Source organism: Momordica charantia (assembly GCF_013281855.1).
Source record: "Momordica charantia cultivar OHB3-1 chromosome 3 unlocalized genomic scaffold, Mcharantia_2.0 BLBB01000003.1, whole genome shotgun sequence".
Taxonomy (NCBI): domain Eukaryota; kingdom Viridiplantae; phylum Streptophyta; class Magnoliopsida; order Cucurbitales; family Cucurbitaceae; genus Momordica; species Momordica charantia.
This window is the reverse complement of record NW_028275161.1, coordinates 958,356-984,818: the sequence shown is the minus strand read 5'-3', so window position 1 is coordinate 984,818 and position 26,463 is coordinate 958,356. Positions and strand designations below refer to the sequence as shown.

Sequence of the window (26,463 nt, the reverse complement as noted above, 5' to 3'; positions counted from 1 at the left end):
TTTTGTGGTCAATGTTTCCAGCTTCCTGCGGTGTCGTTTTTAGAGCAGAGTCAACAAAAATATGACTTAATGGAGGAGTGGGCCCCACTATCCTACGACCCCAATTTTTGTGTTTATTTTCTTGACTTTGCTGAGCCCATTGCCATTTACCATAACCCAACTTATTTCTCTCTCCTCTCACTAATTTTAGGGAGTTGCGGTTAAAATAAATATCGTAGTTTTTATTGGTTATTCTAATTTTAATTTTGATTTATTTTAGTCATGTTGGGACTACATGTGCGAGCCGCAAAAGGCTAGACCGACCGAGCCGCAAAAGGTTGGGCCGACCACTGCCTCTTAAGCCGCTCAGAAGTCGACCCGCCCTACTTGTTTGAGGAACAAACCGGTGCCTATCTTCCATCTTTGTGCATGTTGTCGCCTCCCCCAAACTTCCGAGCCTAAAATCTCGCCCATCCCCTGTTCGCTGGTCACCCAATCCAATTAAACCATCCGGTCCGACCGGGCTCCCATTTTATGCTTCAATAAGTTACATTATCAAAATTTTTGCTTTGGCTCTTATTGTGACACTTGAGATGAGATGAGGGCACGTGAATGAATCGATAATAATAGAAATTTTGAGATCATGGAAGCATGATTAAGAAACGAAAGAAGCATGATTAAGAAACGTTTAAAAGAATTGATAGTTTTTTTTACCCAACAAGTACATATTTATTTTCGTTTAGCCTACTTTAGTTGGACTCTCACCTAAAGTGACCATTTTGGTCTTTTAATTTTACTTTTAATCTTTTTTTCCGTAACAAACACGACACTACACTTAATATATTTTTTAAAACATAACATTGATTTTATATTAAAGGGTTTTCGTTATGTCTAGAATTTGTGTTAAAATTTAACAAATAAGGATTGAAATTATTATCTTTTAAAAGTATAGAACCAAAATGAACTCTTTGAAAATAGAGGGACCAATTTTTACCTAATTAATTTAGGTGTGGAAAGCAAAGTAAGTAAAGTAGGTAGGGATCTGTTTGATTAGAAACTCGAATTCTACTTTTTGTTTTCAGATTCATTGAATCAAATGAATTTAGTGAATACGCGTTTGGTAGAATTTGAAAGATTCATTTTCGAAAACTGTTTTCGGATTCTGTGATCCAAACCATAGAAATTCTGAAAATGACTTTTTTTATGTTTTTAGTTCTTTCAGATACATAATTTGAAAATTTTAAGATGCAGCATTATATTAAAATGGATAAAACTTTGATAAATATATTACTTCATATTATAAACTCATTTCATGTTTGTTAAAATTAAAACATATAAAATATAATGTATTCTAAATTATATAATATTGTAAAATAATAATTATACAAAATAACAATTTTTTAAATTGAGACTCAATTTTCTATCGTAATTCACACCCAATGGTCAAAAATGATTTCAGCCTTCAGCAACCTTTTAGGGTGGTTCAAAGATCAACTTGATGGAGGAAATTTTAACTATTTCCTAATTATGGTGTGGGCTGTTTGAAACCAACTGTAAACTACTTCTCACCTCGCCAATTGGTGATATGATATCAGAGTCCAAGACGCTCAAATGAATAACTCATCAAAAAATGGGATCTAACCAAGATCGATGAGTCAAAAGAACCACAATCTGGGGTATGTTGAGGATCCGACTACTCCTCTCATTACTGGCTTTTGGTTGGAAGAGGTAGTGGCCGCATCGTATTAAATCTAACCACCTGTTTGCTATTTTATCAAAATATATATATATATATATATATATATATATATATATAATTTTTTAATAGTTATTTAAAATTACAATAGATTTTAGTTGATATATTTACCAAACAACCAACTACCTGACTTATTTATCAAATATTGATTAGATATCTACTACTCACTTATTAGTATATATTTGATATCCGTAAATTTTCAATTAGAAAAAATGATGTAATTCATGGTTGGATTGGATATAGTATTGGAGAAATTTTGTAATTTCGCTAAATTGAGCAATATGCATGTCGATATTTTTTATTTGACATGGTGGAAGTACTATTATACCCTTTCACAAATTATTATTCAAATACCATTTAATATGAAGCAAAAAAATAAATAACATATTTAACATAAAAAAATTAATAATAATAGTGAGTTATTTTATTTGTCTCAAAATGAAGAAATGAGAATTAGTCTCAGTTCTCATCATTGTTATGGTTTACTATATGAACGGTCGTTTGTTTCGTGAGAATCAAGATGTTCATTGGATGGATATCTAGATTCTCACCTTTGTTTTGCAATAATATAGGATATTCGAACATCCACATGTCCATATGGTAGGAATCTAAATGAATTTTGGATATCATTTTGAAACATGGGTTTCCAAAATTCTCGTGTTGAGGATATCCACTCTTTATATTTTTGCACTTATTTTTTTCATCAATTTTCTTTATTTTTTTCTTAAAAAAATTCTATATTTTATTTTTATTTTTAAATTTAGAATTTAAAGAAATTAATGTACTCCGCTACATTTACATATAATATAAACTACAAATAAATTATATAATATCTCCATTTATTATCAATATTTGTTTGTCTCATGGTAGCCTGCTCTAGTTCCCTTACAAAACTTTCGTTATTAGGTTAGTCATACACTTCACATGTTATGAAGGAATTATATTATTAATAATATTTATTATCATAAATATATAATTTTAAAACAATTTTTTTACGATCGACATACCTGTGATATTTTTCCTCTTCAAAAAAATATAATGCAATGACAAAGATGAATAAATTTTACCAAAGATAACACCAATTATATGATTGTCTTTTTTGAAAAAAATATTAAAGTTGAAAATGAAATTTATATTAAATTAATATGAATTACTTTGTTTTAAACAGTAACATATAAAAAAATAAATATTAAATTAATTCAAATAAATCATAAATTATAAATTATAAGGAACCTTCTATAAATTTAATATATTCTCTTATCCCTATAAAACAAACGTAACTATCCAAATACTCTTAGATATCCTAAAATTTTCTACAAAACAAACGTGGCTATTTGAAGAAGCGAACATCTAAAATTTCAGGCATCTGCTAAAAATACCCCTTGAGAGTCCCTTTAAATTGATCTCCATGGGATAATCTATTGAATTTAATTAAAAAGAAAGTGCTTGATGAGTGTGTTTTTTCTTATTTGTAGTGTTTGATCAAAATTCTACGGAGTGGTAAAAAAATTCTTTGAACTAATATAGAGTAATTTTTTAAGTTTTCAATAATTAAATTTTTTTAGTACAATAATTAAAAAAATTAAAATAGATAAAAAGTAGCATATAATTAGCTTTTTTTTTTCCTTCTAAAGTTCTTTAAATAAAAGTATTTATCTTGAAAATATGTTGGAAAAGAAATCATAGACATCACGAACCTATAACAATTGTTTGGATTAATGAAGACAAAACTAATTAAACATATAATTTTTAGTTGAATATGAGTTTGTACTAACCTATGAAAAACCAATTGAAAGAGAAATAAAATATAAAAACATGGTTTAGGCTTTCATTCCCGTGTTTTTAAAGCTTTAAATTTAGCTTGAATTTGGTCCCTATGATTTTAAAAGCTTCAATTGGTCCCTATGATTTAGGCTTAGTTTCAATTTGATCTCTATGATTCGGTTAAATCTCATTAGTCGTCATAGATTGCGTTTTACTTACACTTGAAAAACCCACTTTTTTTTACTCAACCATAATCCCGAATAAACTCACCAACATGAACATAGCTTAAGTCATCTTGCTTGTCTAGAAGTTAGAGGTTTAATCCTTCGTTCTCATGTTTGTTGTACTAACAAAAATAAAAATAACAAATCCTAATAACCTCAATTAACACTAGTACCCAAATACAAAAGTTGTTACAGGGAAGAAAATAATCAATATAATAACGATATAAACGATTTGTGAAGTTTGACTAATCATAAGAATTTCAAACCATAGGGACTAAATCGGGACAAAATTATAAACAAAACTATACAAATCAAAAGAATTAAATTACAACTTTTAAAAGTATCGGACCAAATTCAAATTTTACTCGAACCATTAGAACTAAATTTGTAATTTAACAAAAAAAAAAAAAAAAAACTATTTTTACTATTTTCTTTGTTTGATCTTTTTCTCTTGGATGTGGCCCAAGCCCAACAGACCTAAAAGGGAAATCTTCTGAAATGTTCACAGGGCCATTTTTTTTTTGAGACATTAATAAATAGTCGGCAATCTAGCTTTATAAATAAATTAAATTGATACACAAATATATAAATACTAGAAGTAATGTAAATAAGAAAATCAAGATTTTCACATAATCAAATTTTATCACACAAAATCAACAATTACTCTATCAAAACTTACAAATTAAAAAAAAAATACAGCTCTATTGGCATTTTTCTGTAAATTATCCTACCAATTCTGTGCCAAATATATGTTTTATAATTCATTGCATGCACTTGAGAACACTTTTTTTCAAGGATTCTTCAAAAGAAAACTTATTAGACGATAAAAGTTACAAAACTTTTAAAAGTTCAAGGTAAAGATTACAACATTTTATCTCCATTCTTAAAACTCTCACTTTATTTTACTGCTCTTTCTACTGTTATTAAGAAACAAATGGAATTTCGGTTGATTTTCTTCTGCGGCATGCATGTTCGTCATTTTTGCTGTAGCACGTTTTCGTCATCTTCGATGTCGCACGCCTCCCCGCTTTTGTCATTACTCATTGTCGTTGCGGATGCACTACTAATTCCGTTCCTTCTACTGCATGTCTCCTATTTCCATGGTGTTGTTGGAAATCATCCTAGCGGGCCCTAGTTAGAACCAATCTCTACACAATATATAAAATTTGGAAAATGAGTTTTTTGAGTTTGTTTGAAGTTAGTATTGTTATATTTATATATTCTATTAGGAATTTGAATAGTTATAGGTTACATTTTGGTAATTACAATAATAATTTTTTATTTTTTTTAACTGAATTTGTCTTTAACATAATGACATTATTCAAAAATAATTACTTTATTAATAGTGGCAAATTCATTGGCCGGTGGTTTGGTTTAACGGATTTCTAAAATACATTATTAAAGTGGAGGCTGTAATAAAATAATTATAAATTAATATTAATAATTTTCAATACATCTGTTCTTAATTCTTGCGAAAATGGCACCTCTGTAATTTTTTAAATTAAAAAGGGTGTTAATATTTTTAAAAAATCCTTACTTTTTAATATAGTATAGACTATAACTTAAAAGATTGGTTCTCAAATTTCATTTTTTTTAAATTAAAAGGAAATAAAAGGTGGGCTTTTTAAAAGTTATTATGCTTAACCCAAAAGCCCAACTCATGGATACAGATCATTTATTTGAAATCGTCTCTACGCCAGGGCCCTAAATCGTCGGTCTTTTAGGATTCGTTTGGTAATGTTTCCTATTTTTTATAAAGAAAAATATAACTTCAGGTCCAACAATTTAAAGATGATCAAACAATATTTATATAATTATATTTATATTTTGTAACAAATTGGAAATTGAAACAAGAAATAAAAAACTTGTTTTGATTGTTTTCAAAATCTCTATACAATTTTAAGAATGTTTCCAAGAATAACAAACAAGAAATATAATTTTTTTTAAGAAAGAATAATAAATATAATTAGTTACAAAATAGTTAGGTTTCTTAATAAAATTAGAAATGAGAACGTTACCAAACGAGCTATTAATGTTCAACCAATGTTAAACTGGATTATTAATCAATAACATTCACTAAATTACTTAATAATATTTCATTTAAGATTTATATGGTCTCTTAATAGATGACTTGTACCTATTTTTAACATTATACCCACGGCACAATAACTATATTCTCATCATATATAGTCTTTTTTTTTAAGTAACATGGTCATGTCGTTTTCAAGAGACGACATATAATGTCATGTATGTAGCCATTGAAGTAGACTAGCTGTTTTTTTAGTAAAATCTATATAACTTCAATATATATCAAAGTCAATATTTTAAGATACGTAACTCGCTAGCATAAATAAATATATTTTTTTTTCAAATATAGTAAAAAAATTTAAAATTTTACAAATCAAAGTCAAATGTAAGGTAAATGACATAAAGAAAATTCAGACTTATGCTATATTTAAAAAATAAAAATAAAAGTAGTGACATTTTAAACTTAGGCCACTTGAAAATGGGAAAAACCTTTGCTTCGAGATACCAAATATCAAGTATATTAGTAATTTACTCATATAGAAAAAATTTGTAATGTTACTTAAACCAAAATTTTGAACTCGAAAAAAATTTATGATATATCTAATATGATGAGTATCATCCATATATTTAATGTAACTAATAGACTTGGTATTGGATATATTAGTTACATTAGTCATATAATTTATATTCGATATATGAGTTCTATAGTTGCTATACCTAAAATGAAATATATCACTAATATTGAATTCTTTACCGATTTTCAGAAGCAATGATGGCAAAATCGGGATAGTAAAAAAAATGAAATTTTATCTCAACTTAAGATCTCATTTACTTACTAAGATTCATGATAAAATCAATTGGAATGGTAATTTTATTTCTTACGGATTGTTTATTATAAATTTTATAGAATTTGAACTTTTTTTATTTGTTTGTTTATAATGATCTAGAATGAGAATATTAATTAGATATATGTCAATTGCTATATAACACCTTTCTTATTTCTAGCTAATTACAAACTGAAAAATGTGTTAGTATTATTTTAATTGAAATAATAATTTATTTATTACTATCTTATTGAAAAAGTCTTTATTATAACAATTTATTTAATATTAAAAAATAAATAATTAAATAAAATGACATCACATTATTGGAATTTTTGCTAGAAACACTATCATTAATATAAGATATTATTAAATTTTATTGTTATAATATTTGATAACAATTCTATTTCAAACTGAGAAATGTGTTAATATTATTTTTAATTGAAATAATAATTTATTACCTTTGCAAAAGAAATTTTTATTTATTACTATTTTACTGATAATAAAAGTCTTTATTATAATATTTTATTTAGTATTTATTAAAATAATAAATAATAAAACAAAATTATTAAATAATAAATATTATTTTTTTTAGAATTACTTGTTGTTTTATTTTAGAAGAGAAAATAAATTTTAATAGGTAACATTATTTAAATTTGTTTAAAACAGAACAATTTTTGTTTTATTGAATAAAAAGGAAACAAAAAGTGATATAATAGAAAATTGAACCCAAGATCTCTAGATTAAAAAGTAGATTTAGAGACGACATGCCAGAATTCAAAAAACAAAAAACACCGGTGCCATGCAACTAAAAAAGCGTGAAGTGGCATAGTTGGTCTCTTCAAAAGACGACAATTTTCCAAACATTATTCTTAGAAATAGTTTGGTAGGAGTTATATATTTGGAATAAGTTTAAAATAAAATATTATTAAAAAAATCCCAGAAAAACTATCATTAATATAAGATATTATTAAATTTTATTGTTATTATATTTAATAACAATTCTATTTCATTTATAATTTCACCAAGCGTTAATTTTTTTATAATCTAAAAAACTTTTAAATTTAAAAAAGGAAAAAGAAATTCCGTTGCCGGGACTTGAACCCGGGTCTTTCGGGTGAGAGCCGAATATCCTGACCAACTAGACTACAACGGATTTTTGATTTGTAATCAGAAATTATTTTATTCGTACTTAATAAATAAATAGTTATTTTAATATAAATTTTTTGAAAATTTTTTGACAAATAAATTTTCGTTTTTAGTCTGCTTGATAATTATTCTATATTAATTTCCTACATATATATATATATATATATATATATTTTAAAGTATTAGCTTATTTAGTACCCATTTTCTTAATATTTGAAATCTTTTGAAGGTCTTAGAAAATTTTCAACGGATTCTCGTTTCCTTAATTCTACTTTGTACTATAAAATAATTTACATTGATGATAAAATAATTAAGCTATTAAAAAAGATATACTATGCATAAGTAGTTGAAAATTTGTAACATTTTAGGAAAATTCCGTCAAAGTATAATATTGGCAACTTTCTTATGCGTATATAGTTCAAAAGATTGTTCGGAACAAAAAAAAATGTATTTTTAAATTATAAAGATTAAAAATCTAAGTCGAGGTGAAATGTTGAAGGATAGAAATTACTACAAATTCTAAAAATTCAATCATTGCATTTGCATTTTAACATGCATTGACCAAGTAATCATTAAGTTCAAACTATTGAAATTAAATCATTACTTTATTAAAAGTAGAAACATGGTCTGATGCATCTAAGTTGAAAACTATATTAAATATATATATATATGTAACAAGCACGGTAAAAGCATCCAATATATATTTATTAAGCACGGATTTGGAAATAAACGTGGTCTCTCTATTTAAAGGTCTTAGGATCCCCACATCGTTTACTGATCCGTTACGTAATGCTAATGAATATCGACTCATCTATTATGAGGATGAATTGTTGAAAGCTCCATAGGTCGGTTTGAACTTTATGAGATTCAGACAACTAATCTCATATACTTCGGCCTGACCTTTAAGAAGTGGTGAGCTATTAATTTTCATTTTCAAGATTTGTTCTTCAGGCAGAGTCATTATGATGTCTCAACGTTTCTGATCAATAGAATGTTGACACATGGCAATTGAGAAATCACATTCAACCGGTTGAGTTTAAGTATTTTTTAGACCCAACCTAACTATTCAGGTGGTAAATTTCTTCAACTCAAATAGCCCATATTAAATAATAGACTGAACTCAAGCCAACCATAAAATATTTGGATTGTGTTATTCGAGTGGCTCGTTTAAAATATTGTATAACAAAAAGAGTAAATGGTAATATCTTAAACATTTATTTACGTACTCCCAATATTACATCAAGATTCATATGTTCATGTTTATTTATATGGTAAAAAATTACGAAAAAAATTTAAAAAGTTATTTTTCAAAGTTGTTGAAGAATAAAAAAAAATCATAAAAATTAAATAAAATTAAAACAAATATATCCATATAAATTTGTAAAAGAAATGGTTAATTTTTCGTTCGATTTTATTCGGTTTAACTCAAATTCATTTTAGGTAAAGCCTTTAACCATCCAACACAAACAATATTATAACTCAATTAGTTTGGGTTAGGTTGATCGGGATTTTTCAGATCATGAGATTTTTTGAACACCCCTATTTACTGTCAAGTTCACTCAATCTTGTGTCAAGTATTTCATTCATGAATTAGTAATCTGTCTTATCACGAGAAACAATTGTTGTCCAGATTGCTTTAAGAAAACAGTAAGATATTTTCGCTCGGTTCGTATTAAGCAATTTTTTTTCCACTTATTTTTCCTATTGCTCAACAATTAAGAAAATAAATTTAAAAGGGATCACAAGCAAATTTATTTTGATCCTTTTTCAAACTCATCATAAATTTGGCTGCCGACAAGCTTTTTTCTTGACTTAAGTTGATCTATATGATTAGATATTCTTAACCTTTTTTTTATGCTTAAAAAGTGTGTTTGCCAGTTTGGAATACTTTAATTTTTCCACTGTCTGCACTAAAAGCAGTACCAACCAAAAGGGCAAAAATAAAATTTGATAAATACTTTTAGTTTCTAAAAATATTTTTAAGATATTAAAATAATATTTTGAAAGGACAAGAAAGAGATAATTAGTTACAAATATAATAAATTCTAGATTTGCTTATATAGCAAAGACGGAAAAAAAATTCAAATCAAATTCACTCACTAAAAAGATATAAATGAGTAATATACGAGGATAACTACGTAAAATATTTAACTAAGCATGTAATAAATTTTTAAAAAATTTTCATATTTGCAAAATCATAATCATATTGTTATATTTGTAAATATGAAGACGTGAGTTATCCCCTAAAAATCTTCCTATACATAAATTATTTAGACCTCTTCTCGACATTTATTTAATTTTTAATTGTCAAAATTTTACGAGTGGTTTGTTTTATTCCATACAATTTAAATAATGTTAAAAGTACTTCGCTAAAATTCTTTTCAAAATTAAGGTGTGACTCATCCATATTTAGTCTTTAAAGGTAATTTATGACATTAAAAAGCACGAACCTTTTATTGCAAATATTCATGAAAATGATATCTTTCTTTTTGTAAAGCTTACCAAAATAAAGTATCATTGAAATTACAAACTATGATTTAATATTTTTAATTTCACAAAATTGACTATAGGTTCTTTTTTCCATTTTAAAAAGAATATAAATAAATAAAAAGTCTCTTCTTCCTGGAAACAGCTGGCAAAAAATCTGAAAAATAAACGAAAAATGATAAGATAAAAAAATTCCGTTGCCGGGACTTGAACCCGGGTCTTTCGGGTGAGAGCCGAATATCCTGACCAACTAGACTACAACGGATTTTTGATTTGTAATCAGAAATTATTTTATTCGTACTTAATACATAAATAATTATTTCAATATAAAACTTTTGAAAATTTTTTGACAAATAAGTTCTCGTTTTTAGTCTGCTTGATAATTATTCTATATTAATTTCCTACATACTTATTTTTTTAAAAAGTATTAGCTTATTTAGTACCAATTTTCTTAATATTTGAAATCTTTTGAAGATCTTAGAAAATTTTCAATATATTTAGTGAATATTTTTAAGAAATAGTAATCAAATAAAAAACACAGGGCGTAAACTACTTTATTGTTGAAAAACACAAACTTGAAAGTCCTTTTATAAATAATTTTAAAATTCCATGCCCTTAAAAAAAAAAAAATCTAACCTAATATCTGATCATTATCTTTCTCATCATGATGAACAAACATAAGCTAATTAGCTTCTAACTTGGAGAGGAAATGGAGAGTTGATAAGGTTTAAATATGTGGTTAAATTAAGCATGAAATCCATGAAATTAAAATATGGTTTAAATATTATTGCTTTCTATTTTTATCCCTATACTTTTAAAAAAATGTCCATTTTAATTATTATACTTTCAAAACTCCTATTTTGTCTTTTTTTTTTCACTTTTAAAAAGTGACAATTTTAATCTCTATTTGAAAAATTTTAACACAATTTTAATGATTTGAGTTTATTGGACTCAATACTATATAAGTATTTATGGGGATCCATTTCACAGTTATAAAACTTGGCCGAAGATTCAAACCTTTTATCTCTAGAAAAATATTTTAAAACCAATTAAATTGTACTCAAACCGATTCATTAAAAAAATTGAGCCAAACATATTTATAAATTACACATAAAAACATATCAAACGAAACAAAAAAATAGATAAAAAAAATATAGGAATTATAATTAGGATACCAGTGACATCGAAGGTGGACTTTGTTATTTATAAATAGATAAGATATATGTTGAGACATACACACAACTCCACCACATATTCGATATATAACCAACAATTGACATCGCACATAATGAATGGTTGGTATTCTTAGATAAAAGTTTGTTAAGATGTGTCGAATTAGAAAGACTTCAACACGTGCTCAAAATCTATAAACTCTACAATCCTTCACTAAATTATTAGGAAGTGATGAAATGCTCGACAAAGATCTTCGTGAGAGACAACTCCTATGATTTGGTTCAACATCGGATGGTAGAGATTAATTCGATGTGACAAACAAACAAAAAACTAGAATTAGAATTAATATAATTTGGATAAAATTTCAGGGACACAACAAAGTTTTTTTTTTGTCTGTTTTTTTTTTTAGGGCATTTTCCCTTTCAAATTGTAAAGTGTGTATGGGGTACCCTATCCCCTCTCCCCTTCCCCCAATCCACATATAATATTCCAAATTTGCAGCTTTGCCTTATAAAAACTTTATAAAATTCTAAGGCTTTTTTGTCCATTTAACTTAGTATAAGTGGCAAACATTGAATTGAATTTATTTTAATTATTTTAATTTAATTGTAATAGTTTTGGACCACAGACACACACTGTTTTGTTCCTTAAAAAAAACATAAAAACTTAGGTCTTTTCTTTTTTGCCTTAATACCCTCAAATGACACCTATCCCTTTCTTTTAAGTCTTTTTTTTTCCTGTCTTTTTTCTTAAAAGGAATAATGTATCAGATATTATTTGGTAGAACTGAGTTTTTTTTTTTTTTTTTTTTTTTGGGATACATTGATAGAACTAAGTTGTTTAAGAGAGTCACTTTTATTTGTTTAATTTATCCAATCATATGATATTTTAATACGACACGATACGGATTGTTTTGAATAATTGGATTTGTTAATTAAGATTAAATTGGAAGATATTTTATAAAATAGCTTCATTTTTCTATTTAAAATTTGTGATTGAATGAATTATAATATTTGATATTCTTTATCTGCTTGAGATCAATAATTATTTTATGTAACAACAATTTCAATTATTTTTTTTAAGGCTTAAGGAAGAAAAGGGAGGGAAAATAACTTTAAATATTTTTTTTCTTAAGTAAACATGATTATTCAGACATTTTTTCTTCTTAGTTTTTATTCTAAAAAATTGTGAAGATTATAACTCTTAAATACCTCTTTTAAATTTATTATTTTCTCCTTTTGTGAAATTAAAGGAACTGAATTGAAACCAAAGTTTCAAATTAATATGTTCGTAAAATTACGATATACATCTTGACCTAAAACAGTGCAAGTAGTATATATTATATATAAACCATTCATGAAAATAAATTAACAGAGAACAACTTTAAGTAATCTTTGAAAATTGAAAGATAATAATTTAATAATTTAAATATATTCTGTTACCTAACTTTGTGTTTTTGTTAGTACAATAAATTCGGGGGTATAAAAGTCTTTTAATTCAACATGTGAGGTGGGGATTCGAACTTACGACCTCTAGGTACCTCAATCCAGTTAAGTTTCGGCATCTCACAGAGTATTGGTTATATTATATATGTTTAAACAATATTTTGTAGATTAAACCTTTATAGACATACATCCTATTGATTTCAATTTTAATAATCATTTGAAAATATATTTTTTTGTCCTTATGTTCTCATTTATTTATTCTCCTTATTAATTTAAAGGTATAACCAATTGAACCAACAAATACTTTGTTTGATCCGAAAAAGATGAAGGCCAGAATCCACGAAGTTTGAAAGAGAGAAGCTGACGTCCAAAATACCTGCCAGACAAGATTAGCACTCCGATGGGTAGTAAGTCAGTCTCAGTCTGATTTATTACTCAATGTGACAATAGTTTCGCATACCTTACTTGGGAGGCAGAGATCTCTATTTATAGAGATGAACTCCTGAAGGATTCCCGACAGTGCTCTAACAGCTCTCCAGCAATCCAAGAAATCCTGCGTGTTGTCAGAGAACATCTTGTTGCCTTTGCACTTGTGGATGTTCTTCAAAGGTCGATTCGTACCTGGGACAGGTCGGCCAGTAACAGAATAATTGGGCTCGGTTGAATAATACGAATTAAGCTGGTGAGACTTGCATCGATCCAGAGATATTCCGTTGAATCATTTCCTTAGATGTTGACATGTTGCAGGTGATAAATGACCTCCAACATACTTAATAATTATATATGATTCATAAATTTACAAAACATGTTAAAATAATAAAAAATACTAATTGTTCCTCTTTTATATCGTTATAATATTTTGAAAATTTTGATAAAAATATAAAAAATATCAACAAAATATCACTAATATAGATATAATATTAATATTAATAATTTTGAACTTACTTAAAGATGATAAATCGCTTATTTATTAATTTAAATATTCCCCATAGGAAAACAGTTTCTAGAGAGAACAAGACTAAAAAATATCTCGTGGTGTGGGTTGGAGAGAAACGAATCAAAAAGAAGTCTTTGAAAAAAGATATAATTATGATATTAAAAGTGAAAATTCAATGAATTAATTAAAATTTTATGATGGTAGTTGGAGCATAAGGGAATTAAGAATAATGGTGGCATCCACGGAGGAATTAACGACACATCAAATAATTATGAAAAGGATGTATCTCACTAATTTAATTTAATTGTTCCAAACAAAATAATAATACCTTGTTTGGTAAAAATGAAAAACCTTTCCCTCCAAAAAGAAAAATATAATATAAAATAAAATAAAAATTAAGCGGTTCCTCCAAAACCAAAAAAATTAAACTCCTCCAATCCCACAAAGGACACACCATAATTCATGCAACGAAATTTTCCCAACACACATTAATTAATTTAATTATTATTTTTTATTCTTCTTTTTAATTAATTTTTTTAAGTAATTAAAATACTAACTTAAATATAACTCAACTATTAGAATCGATATCATGGCAAAAGATTCAAATCTCCACTCCACGTGTTATTAAACTCAAAAGAGAAAAAAATGAAGTTATAAATAAACGTGTCTTTCTTTTAAATATTATTTTAGTGGGGAAAGATGAATCTCTGGTGGGGTGGTGGGACGAGCCACCAGACCCTCTGGTGGGCGAAAGAGAGAATTTTTTACATGCGTACCATTTGTAATTGGTGAATGGAGCATGGCAGAGGAAGAAAATTGATCGATAGATCGTGTCAGAACTAAAAATAAATAAATAAATAAAAAAGGATGGTTCATTGGAAAGTGATCGACAGTGAAATTACTAGTAGACCCGCGTTTTTTAGTTTTTAACTAGTTAAACTAACAAAAGTATGATATGTAAGTTTAATTTTAATATATTTTTTTAAAGGGGAAATAAAATAGTTTGGCCGACAATTGGAAGAGAAATATGAAAAGGAGGAAAATGATTGATTGTGATGGGTTAGTGTGAGTGGCTTCTTCTAAGTGTGTTTTTAAGTGAAATGATGAACTTTAAATATAATTCATTAATTCAGTGACATAGGTTTGTGCATTTACTGTGAACTATTTGTTACTTTGTTTTTTTTTTATAAATTTTTAAAGTAATATCTTTGTAGATAATGTACCAATCATACATATTTGATATGCAAGTCCACTCAAAAAAATTTAAAATTCACACGTTAAAAAATTAACAAAGAGTTGGGTTGTTCGCCAATTGAAACGATTATAATTAAAGCGAATCAATTTGTATTTAATATGTTTGTACAATGCTAGTGCTCACTCATGTGGACTTTGATATTTAGTTCGATTTATGAAATCCAATAGGTGGATAATTAATATATGAAATGAGCTAGAAAATAACACTTTGTAGACTTGTTATAGGCGAGTTTTTTATTAAATAGATAATAGTATACAACGATCAACGGTTAGATTGTGATCAACTAGATGGAGTACATTGGGAGCCAATCAAGACCAATAATAGACCAGATACAATCATGAGACTAAGTTGAGTCAATCAAATCAACTCAGTCCACCAGTTAACCCAACACAAGCTCGGCTAGAGTTGAGCTATGTCTTAGCACAAGACACACAAGATGATCAGAGATGGGTAACTAGTTATGTGTACCCTAAACTAAAAATGCCAAAGGACCTAAAACATGACAAAAAGGTATCTTGAGAACTCAAGAAACTAGAAATGTGCCTCAAATGAGCAAAATGAATCGAACTTGCTCTTAAACTCTTCAAAAGTAGCATTTTGGACATCAAACCAGTTAAAATGTTCCTAGAAGACATTTCGAGTGAACTCAAGGAACTAAAAACATGTCTCAAAAAACCCACTCCTAAATTGTTCGAAGGTAGCATTTTGGTCCACAGAGTAGCCAAAATGTTCCTAGAAGGCATTTTGGAACCTTGGAACAAAAAATGTGCCTCATGGGAACTAAAAGCGCCTAACCCAATCTAGCACTTTGTGCTTCAAACTAACTAAAAACTAAACATAACATGCCTAACCCACTCCCCAATCGCTAGCAATTTAGACCTTAAAAGATCAAAGTTAAAAACATTTGCTTCTTCAATTTCACATTTCCCAAACACACAATCACTTTCAAATTTCAATAAAAAAAAAAAATACAAGAATTAACGTGGAAAACTCTAAACGGGAGAAAAAAACTACGACTAGAGAGGAAATTCCACTATATGAAAAATTATTACAATCATATACACGTCTCTCTCCGATCCTAATTACACGAGACATTGTCTCAAAGTAAATATTGCTAACTAAAGTTGATATAGGAGGCTCAAAGTATTTCAATTGGAATGAATAAATCCAAGGTCATAGGCTCTTTTTATAGCAGTGAGCACACTCCCTCCTTGTATTTTGAACAAACTTCAATTCTAAGATTTTGTCAAAATCTAGCAAATTCCACCTTGACAAGATATTGAAGAATTCATAGCTTCAACTACATTTATTCTTCTTCCTTTTTTTTTTTTTCAGTGTGCGCGGCTCGCCTGCCTTCCTGACCACGAATAGGCTACATGGCTTTGCACTTCGACCCCTGAGAGTACCACATACAAGGTGATAGGATTCGAACCTATGACCCTTTGTACCCAAAACAGATGCGCTGAATTGTCTTCACCGACGATCATAATTCTTAGTTCAAAGAACTATAACCTACTCTACCATAAAAGTATACCACTTGAGTTATCGCCTTCCAAGATATTTCTTCCTCATTACATGTCGATAAATCTAACTAAACTTTATGGTGCAACTTCTACCTACTTGGCTCATTTGGAAGTTCTTCAACCATCGACATAACTTCCACTACACACACCCTGCATAACCGCCAAGCTAATGTTCACGTGTAAACTTGTGGAACCGCTAACATCACATCATCTATCATGGTAAAGCAGACATACCATGAGGATGAATTCTATCTATTTTTTAGAGGAATTGATCATCATCTCTCATGGCGAGAGAAACACTGTCAACATCCGACCCATAACTCTTTGATGAACCGACTCTATTTGGACAATCTTTCTTCATGTGCCCAGATTGTCTGCATCCCCAACAACCTTTGTTTTGCATGAAATTTTTCTTCTTCTTCCCGTTGCTAGCTACTAGTGTTGAATCTTCACGTGAAGTACACCCTTCACTCTTCAACCTTCTTTCCTTTAACAATAGTTTACTAGTAGCATCAGAAAAATTTAATGTATCATTCCCATACATCAACAAAGTGGAAGTGACAAGATGAGCCTGAGTGCCTTATCTTCGTCATCTATCTCACTTCGATCGCCTACAACTCAAAGATGATGCTATTGAGATTATTTAGATCATCTGAAATTTTTGTACCTTCATTCATTCGCAGCCTATGAAACTGCTCAATCAGGTACAACTGATTTGAGATGCCTACAACGCTTCAAGTTTCTCCAAATTTATTTGGCAATCAAAATTCCATGCACGTTTGCAAGGACATTCTTAGCGAAACTTATTCGTATCATGCTTGCATCTCCTCTCGATCTTCATCACTCATGCTGGATTTCTTAGAACCTCTTCTGGAACCACCGTTGGACTCTACTGGACCACCATCACAGCTTAGCTTTTCAGAGGCACCTTCACTCAATCTTCTCTTCAACGCCTTGTGTAACCTAGATTGTATCAACACATCCTTGACTTGCACTTGCCACAAGTTGAAGTTGATTCTTCCGTCAAATTTCTCCACGTTAATCTTTACTGGACTCATAAAGAATGACATATCTGCTTCACACTCCTAGCGAATCATGAAATAGTTAACAACCCACACTATTCACAAAACCGTAGCTTGTTTCAAAAAATCTTTTTTGATGTAGAAATTCAGATAATGTTGCAACCACAGAGCATACTTAGAAAGTCAAGAAACTACAAACCTAAAGATCTGATACCACTTGATGATAAAAAAAAACCCTACTTTTACCGTACGAATAAGTAGAAAATAACTGAGAAATTTAAAAAAAAAATAACAACAATAAAGAAAACACAACAATTCACATGGAAAACTCCAAATCGGAGAAAAACCGCACCTATAGAGAAAAATCCATTATGTGAAAAAATTATTACAATCACACAGATTTATCTCCACGACCCAAATTATAAAAAATACTCTCTGAAAGAAAATACCACTCAATTAACTTGAACTCGTATACTAGGCTTTCAAAACCCTAATGGATACAAAAATTTTAGAAGAAACCTAGAGGTCTGATACATAATTCCCGTCGTTGGCATAACCCAAAATTTTGTCTCAATTGTTTCCCACCAAGTGGAGGGGCATGGCTAAACTTTCTTTCCCAATGCATCACAATTTTGTTGGCGTAGATCACTTTAGCCGATGAAATCTGGTTGCATCAACATGTTTTCCAACAAAATTCCTATTTCGTCAAGTGTTTTGTCGTCGGATTCAATTTTCGTCGAGAGTGTTGTAAAAATATTCAAATTTTATTAGCAAAAGTGTTCTATGCCAATGAAACTCCTCTGCGTCAAGGAAAAATTTTACTGTGATAGCTTAAAGTTCTTGCAGTGTGTCTTGACACTAGATGATATGATTGATTGCGTGTCCCATCCTACAAGCTTTCAGCTACCTAGGTGAAAGTTAGCCATACGAAGGACCGACCACTTCCAAATTTAAGAAGATACGAAAGAAGTTCTCTTACCATATTAAAACTTTGCCAAATTTTAAATCCATGCTAACTTAGGTATGTTGGAGTGTATTTGGCAAACACAAAGCTTTATGCCCAACACCTTTTGTCTACAACAACACTTGCGTTCGACATTATTTCTACCTCAGATCTAACCGAGTTGAGGTGCATACAATCACATCATCTCGTTGTTTGTTTAAAATCATACCACGACAAGATTCAAATATTTAAGTTATATTACGATATGGTAAATTTCATTTGAGGTATACTCTCGGCGATTGAGAATATGTATGAATGTGAGAATGATAGCTTTATATCCCACCTAAGATTTTGTTGGATTGGAGTTTATCCTAAACACATGTCTTTGTCCAACTTAGAAGATGAATTTTAGGGGAAAAGTCATAACCGAATGAGACTAATTTGATATTGAAGTCTAAGGGTTTAACTAACATTTTTTGTCAACTACTTGAGATAAATGAGATAATTAAGCTTAGAGGTTAAGCTTGTTGGGAACTAAAGAAACTTTGTATGATTCTAAAGTCAAAGTCAAAATTTTCATTATGTGCCCTACATAATTAATTAATATATATATATATATATATGATTGGTTTAAACCAATTTTAAAAATATTATATAATAATGGTATCCTGGTCTAGTGACTTAATGGTCTCAAATTTAAACCTGTAAACTTAATACGAAAATCTTTGATGTCTCTCGGTTCCAAACTGGGCAGGCACAAGCCCCTAGCTATAATAAAGAGCTAAAAGAGCTTCAATTCCGTATCATTCTAAAAATAACAAATTAGAAAAATCTCTTTAACAGACAAAATTACCAGAATATATTAGGGCTGAAAAGGCTCAAATGAAAAATAAATAAATAAATAAAACATCGAGAAATCAAATTCAAAATCAATTCTAATAACAAGTAACAATCGGTTCAATTTTTTTTCCTTAAGAACTAGGAGTCGGAGCTTTGCTCCCCTATATTCAGGGGCACCCGCGTCCGCCCCAAGACCCGAACCTTAGAGACATCAAGGATTTTTTGGCGTTAAGCTCACCAAAATGTTCGAACTTAAGACCTCAAAAAGACAGTATGACTAAGAGAGCTCAAAGCCAATATGACTAAAAGACTCCAAACTCTTGTCAATTGAGCTGTTACTTTGCATAAAAAACAAAAAAATTGATCATATTTTTGGGTGATCAATTAAATTTTCACACCGGCAAGGATGCTTTTTTAAATCTATATATATTTCAATTTGGCATAGTTTAGCCAAAACGAAATCAAACAGAACCAACCCACTTACGCCTATAGATATTTAGATAAGACTCGATGTTTATAAATAAAACCAAAGGATAGGCCAAAGTAAGTTCTTATTGTGTCCTATTTTTTGTAAATGATCCTAACAGAGAGGTGGGCAAATTGTTTTGATACATTACAACTCATTAAGTTGACTTTTAAGGTAGATAGTAAAGGCATCTAGCTAGGTTCATAGTAAGAATGGGACAGTTCAATACGTCTTTTTGCTACAACCAATATATGGTATTGTTTTCTTTAGCTGCCAAAATATATAAGAGAAAAGAGAAACTTGTAAAGAGATTTAATCTTTTACAAGAAAATTTAGCCCCACCAAACTTACGTGTATGGTAAATATTCTACTCAATAAAAACACGTACATATCATCGAAGATATCTAAGTAAATAAGATGAAATTTGAATTTTAAAGTATTCATAAACTTTAAGCTTTTAACCGTCCCTCTGCTCTCCTTCTAAAAAATTTGTTACAACCCCATCTTGAAATTTTTAATTTGAGCGGTTATTTCTTAAAGTTGCATTATTAGATTTACTTGCAACGGTAGAGTTTAATTGCAACAGTATCATAAATTTAAGGATATATTTTTCAAATTATAAGTGGTAAGAGTGCAATTGTAACAATGGATATAGTTTGGACTAGGATGTTCGTGGGGCAAGATAGGGACAGGGAAGGCTTCCCCATCCCCACCCCATTTCATTTCTCATCCCACAAAATTTTGCGGGAATTGGGTGGAGACTCTCCATGGAGAATTTATAGGGATCGCGTTTCCTCGTGGGTATTTTTTTCCCGTTTAGGTGATGGGAAAAAAGTTTTCCTCATCCCATCCTGCCCTATAGGAAATTTAAATGGGGATTTTACGTCCCGTTTAGGCAGGTACCCACGGGGCTCCATCGCATTAAATGAACCTCCTTAGTTTGGGCAATGATTTTGCATATTTTTCCTATCTTTTCTTAATATATATCCACACATAAGAGATAAATAATGGGTTTTTAGTGAGTGTTATAATATAAAGCATAATGGATTGTGTGATACTTACTGATTTGTCGCATGTGGTTAGATGGCGCACGCTCCAAAAGCCCTACAAAGAGTATATTGTATCAATATTTACCACAAATATACATATTCCATTCGAATTATATATAACAAAGAATTAGAGAGAAAGATATAGGCATGGGTTTTAGTGGGGCTTCACTTTCATTTTCGAATCTAATTTTATTGTGTGTATAAAAGGAGAGAGAAAAGATAAAAGGACCACTTAAAGCCTCACACCCATGTTCATACATACAAACAAATCCAAGAAAGAGACTTCACCCTCCATCCAAATACCCCAATTATAAACTTTTTCACTAAACTTTCTGGTTAAGCTTGAGAGTTCAATTCCTCATCTTGACAGACTGTTACCATCTCTAAGTATTGTGTCTATTTTGTCAATATACTATCAAATTTACTTGATATTGTAAAAGGTGGATAGATATTAAGAATATGCAATGTCTAAATTGAAGCATAATCTAAAATTTAATGATATAATTGAATTATGCTCATCTACGAAAATAATGATATTTACTTAATTAAATAAGACACTAATTAAATCAACATGAATTTAGCTCAATCAGGGTTGATACTTGTTTCTAACCTGAAGGTCTCACCCCACTTGTCCTGAAAAAAAAGAAGGCATTAATTAAAGAAAACTAATTAATCCACAAGCACTTTGCTTACAAAAATCATGCACTAAATTTTAGGCCACGATGGGGAGAGAGACTGGTTTTTCTCTTTTTCCTGCCGGCAAGTGGCGACAAACGAGAGATGGATCCAAAAAACCAAATTCTTTTAATATAAAATTTGTTATATTAAACCCATGATTAGATTCTTAAGTAGTTTACATTACATCCACACGAGAGAAGAAAAGAGAACAGGATTTTATTTTATTTATTATTATTTTTTTAATCTGGACTATGAAACACGATGAAAAACAATACTATTATTATCACAAAGAGACATAAAAAAAATAATAAAAATTAAGGCTTTAACCAATGAATAAGAGACACGAGAATAACATATTCTTGAGGGGTGCTCCATGGCGTGAGGCTGAGGTTATCCTAACGTTGTACAAACCTCATTAATTTGCTTCAAAAATGGCAAACCTTACAAAACAAAAATCACAAATTCAATCAATAAATCTGTCTGAATTTGGAACCCCCTCACTCTTGTGTTTTTTTTTTTTCTGTAATAAATATGTTGCTGTCTGATGAGAGAGAGAGAGAAAAAAATGAGAGAGAGAGAGAAAGAGAAGGATCCCACAAATGGAACCCCACCAAATTTTGGTATAAAATGCCAATCATCAGACTCCAAAATTTCCAAGCCCCCCAAGTTTTTTTCCCCCTCCACAAAAGAGAAAGCTAAGTAGCTAGCTGCTAGCAATATACCTTTAAAAGGGTTGATTGAACTTGCAGTGTGTGTATATATATGTAATAGCTAGAGAACTGCTGTTTTTTTTTTTTTCTTCTTTTCTGTTTTTTCTGTTTGTTTCCCACGAAAAGTGGGGAGATTTTTCTTTTAAAGAAATGGGATACGGAGAAGAGATTTTGATAATAAGAAGCTACGATGGGCAATCTGCAGATAGAGCTAGAGTGGAAGATCTAGAGAGAAGATGCGAGGTAGGCCCATCTGAACGAGTTTTTCTCTTCACAGACACCATGGGTGACCCCATTTGTAGGATCAGAAATAGTCCCTTATACAAGATGCTGGTATTCCTCTTCCTCTTGCCATCCGTTACGTGTTAAATATACCCTAACCTATCAACTTAACTCTTTTGAGTTCGTTTTCATTAGGTGGCAGAGGTGGATAACCAAATAGTTGGAGTAATTCAGGGCTCGATAAAGATCGTTACGGTTCACCAAGCGCCCAAGGGCCGGGCCAAGGTTGGGTATGTTTTAGGCCTTCGCGTTGTTCCGATGTTCCGCCGCCGAGGGATTGGCTGCAGCCTTGTCCGACGATTGGAGGAGTGGTTTGCTGCCAACGACGTGGACTACACCTATATGGCGACAGAGAAAGACAATGAAGCCTCCGTCAAGCTCTTCATCAACAAGCTCGGGTACACCAATTTTAGAGTTCCGGCGATCCTCGTCAACCCGGTGAAACATTACCGCCCTTATAACCTCCCTTCCAACATCCAAATTTCCCGCCTGAAAGTCGATGTGGCCGAGTTTCTCTACGGAAAATACATGGCCTCCACCGAGTTCTTTCCCCATGACATCGACCGCGTGCTCAAACACAAGCTCAGCCTTGGAACATGGGTGGCTTATTACAAAGACGATAAATTCGAAACAACTGGCAGCGGATCAGAAATGGCAATTCCAAAGAGCTGGGCAATGCTGAGTGTATGGAATAGTGGGGAGGTAGATTAAACCACCACTTAACAATTAATCACATAAGCTTAAGTTAGTAGGGTATGATAACTTTAATCTTTTGTCAATCCAGGTGTTCAAACTGCGATTGGGAAAGGCACCATTGTCATGCTTGATATACACAGAGAGCTCGAAGGTGATGGACAAGATCTTCCCATGTCTGAAACTTCCCTCAATACCGGACTTCTACGAGCCGTTCGGATTCTACTTCATGTATGGGGTTCACCGGGAGGGGGCAGCATCGACATCAGGGAAGCTGGTGAGGGCACTGTGCCAGCACGTGCACAACATGGCGGCGGAGGCAAGGGACTGTAAAGTGATAGTTACAGAGATTGGAGGAGAAGACGCACTGAGAGAAGAGATTCCACATTGGAAATTGCTGTCATGCCCTGAAGATTTATGGTGCATAAAGGCATTGAAGAAAGAAGCAAGAAATAGCCTCCATGAGTTGACAAAAACCCCACCAACTACAAGACCAGCCCTTTTTGTAGACCCAAGAGAGGTATGAGAATATCAAAATCATATCAATATCAATAATAAATCCAAACTTAATTACTTAATCACAAAACGCAGCAAGAATCCAACATATATCAATTACTTAATCCCTTCTCTTCTCCAAAAAATCTCACCTTTTATGTACATATCATCATATATACACCAATAATAAAATGAGTTGACTTTTGAATTTGCCCCTAAAAACTCTTACTTACCTTACCTAATTGTGTTTTAAGAATTTTGTTCAATGAAGGAGAGGACCATAAAGGAAAGAACCAAACAACGATATTATATGAATTAAGATTTAAACCTAACTTACTGTAATTAAGATGATCCTTTTTTTCTACAAATGGAAATAACTAGGCTACACACGAGTGAGTAAATAGGGATCTTATTCGAGAGAGAATTAATGGTGGATGGCGTGGGAAAGATAATTGGGTTGAAAAGTGAAAGTGTAACTTTAAAAGAGGGTTGGGGGAAAGTGTTGGGAGAGGGATTTAAACCCCACCTCATGTGTAAATGTAGCTTAGATAAGTCTATATCCAGAAATCCATGTTGAGTCGAGTGGTGGGAGCTTTTATGTTGTAACTTTCACAACGGTGACAAAAAATCTTGAAAGATTTCCCTAATTAGGAGCCACCTTCGCAGTGTCCTCTGCAACTCTAAATAATAATACTTTTCGGGACAACTCAATCATCAGCCCAAAGGTGAAAGGTGGTCCTTTCTTTATTATTCCACCTGGCTCCTACCCTTTTTCTTCCTTTCTTTCTCTCTTTCCTCTCTGCCACTCAGTAAAAACTATCATACTCAGCATCCCATTCACACTGGAAAAAAAAAGAAAAAAAAAAAAAGAGATTTTGAGAATAATTTCATCTTGTTTTCTGTGCTGCTTCTTCATGCTCATAGTTTCCGTTGGAGCTGTTCATAATAAACAAAGTAGAGAGAAAGGCCAAAGAAACTATAGTAACTACATGAAACCAAGTTTTTCTATCCTTGAACAAAAAATTGATCACATTTTGGAGTGATCTCGACTTGAGTGGAAGTATGATGTGTCTCTAAAAACTCGAGATCTAGGTTGAATCTAACGGGAAGTTCATAAAGTATGGAGGAATTCTAAAATTTAAAGGAAAATAATCAATGGATCATATAAATTTCAACCTACGTACTGTAGAGCAACAAAAAAGTTCAGTTTTGAAGAAGACTTGATAAGTTTGTTTGAGAGATACAATGCCAAGACCCACCAAATAGACAACAATAATTTGATTTTAGATAATTTAGAATGCGAACAAATATTAGAAATAATGTCGAGGACTATAAATAATTTAATATGTTACAAGCATGAAGAAAAAATGCTTTCTAATTATCCGAGGCCAAACGAGATTCGATGTTTGTACTTGATTTCTATTTGGTCTCTAATGTTTAAAACTATACTTTTAATCCTTGAGGTATGGATTTAGTTTTAATTTTATCCCTACAATTCCAAAACTAAACTTTTGATACTTGAGATTTTAAGTTTGCTTCTATTTGGTTTCTAAGCTTTAAAAACGACACTTCAAAAGCGACATTTTTAATTCGTCGTTGAGATTTGAATTTAATTGCTATTAGTCTACCAAGTTTGTGGATCATTAGTTGACTTGCCAAGGAGATGACGTGTCAGTTAATATTCTCAATAAAATTTGTAGGGAATGAGAAATTCTTGGTCGGCGGCAAGTCCATCGACTTTTCTTGGAACATATTCAATTGAGTTGAGAACGACGGACCCAACAATAGTGACACATAGGTTAAATGATCCAAGTCAGCATATCTAACCTCAACTCAACTCAAGCATCAAAGAAAAACCAAATCATCAAGACCACAAGTGTCACTTTTGAAGCCTCAAAGTAGAAACAAAACTTAGACCCCAATGACCAAAAGTGTTAGTTTTAAAATCTCAAGTACCAAATAGAAACTACGTCCAAATTTCAAGGACAAAAATATCATTTTTTTAACTTCGGAGATCAAAAAGAGACAAATTCAAACCTCAAAGATTGAAGATGTTCTGTCCTTAATCATATATACTGATCAGAAAAAATATACACCAACACTCTCAAAAGTAGCATAGTTTATTTCATATTGTTATTTGTTACATTACACATTGTTATTCGTTACATTACAAGGAGAATATCAATTTCATGTACGTTATTAATTTAATCCTCTAACTATATATATTTTTTAGAGATCCAAGCAAAAAGTGACCTCTAGCATATAATATCTAAAAACTAATATGAAAATAGGGTTTATAATATATTGGAGCAAAGCCAAAATAGAAAATGAAACAAAAGCAGAAAGAGAGTGAAGTTTGTGCATAATGAATTACTTTGTGTTCCTGCCAAGGAAGGAAATCCACTTCCCGCTTTTTAGTTAGTGCTCATGATAACCTTTTCAAATGAGAGCATGTGTGCCAATAGCTATAAGGACTTCATAAAGTTTCTAATCATGATTAAAATGAAGATAATGATGATACCTTTGGTGTTTGATGATGTGTTTAATCCTGCTAATTCGAGAGAGAGAGAAGCGCAGATAGAGGACCCTTTTTTCCTCCAAATCTCCCAAAGAAACTACTTTTGCTAAGTGGAGCACCTGCACTTCATTAGTGGTGAATTTGTGGTTTATATCAATTAAAGAAATTAATCATTAGAACTTGTATTTAAGCTCCCGTTTTTGAAAATATGTTTGGGGGAGCCGCC

At 30.6% G+C, this 26,463-nt stretch overlaps 1 protein-coding gene and 2 non-coding genes across 3 annotated transcripts; 1 reads left to right on the top strand and 2 right to left on the bottom strand.

Annotated features, from left to right (window-relative positions):
• Positions 1-7,655: 7,655 nt before the first annotated feature.
• Positions 7,656-7,728, bottom strand: TRNAE-CUC (transfer RNA glutamic acid (anticodon CUC)). The gene has a single exon. It is a non-coding gene; the product is annotated as a tRNA-Glu (tRNA).
• Positions 7,729-10,400: 2,672 nt separating this feature from the next.
• On the bottom strand, positions 10,401-10,473 carry TRNAE-CUC (transfer RNA glutamic acid (anticodon CUC)). The gene has a single exon. It is a non-coding gene; the product is annotated as a tRNA-Glu (tRNA).
• Positions 10,474-22,180: 11,707 nt separating this feature from the next.
• Positions 22,181-23,927, top strand: LOC111018987 (putative N-acetyltransferase HLS1). Its single transcript, XM_022295270.2, has 3 exons — positions 22,181-22,582; positions 22,667-23,233; positions 23,316-23,927. The coding sequence occupies exons 1-3, from the start codon at positions 22,400-22,402 to the stop codon at positions 23,748-23,750; spliced, it is 1,185 nt and encodes a 394-aa protein (XP_022150962.1). The 5' UTR covers positions 22,181-22,399; the 3' UTR covers positions 23,751-23,927.
• The last annotated feature ends 2,536 nt before the right edge of the window (positions 23,928-26,463 follow it).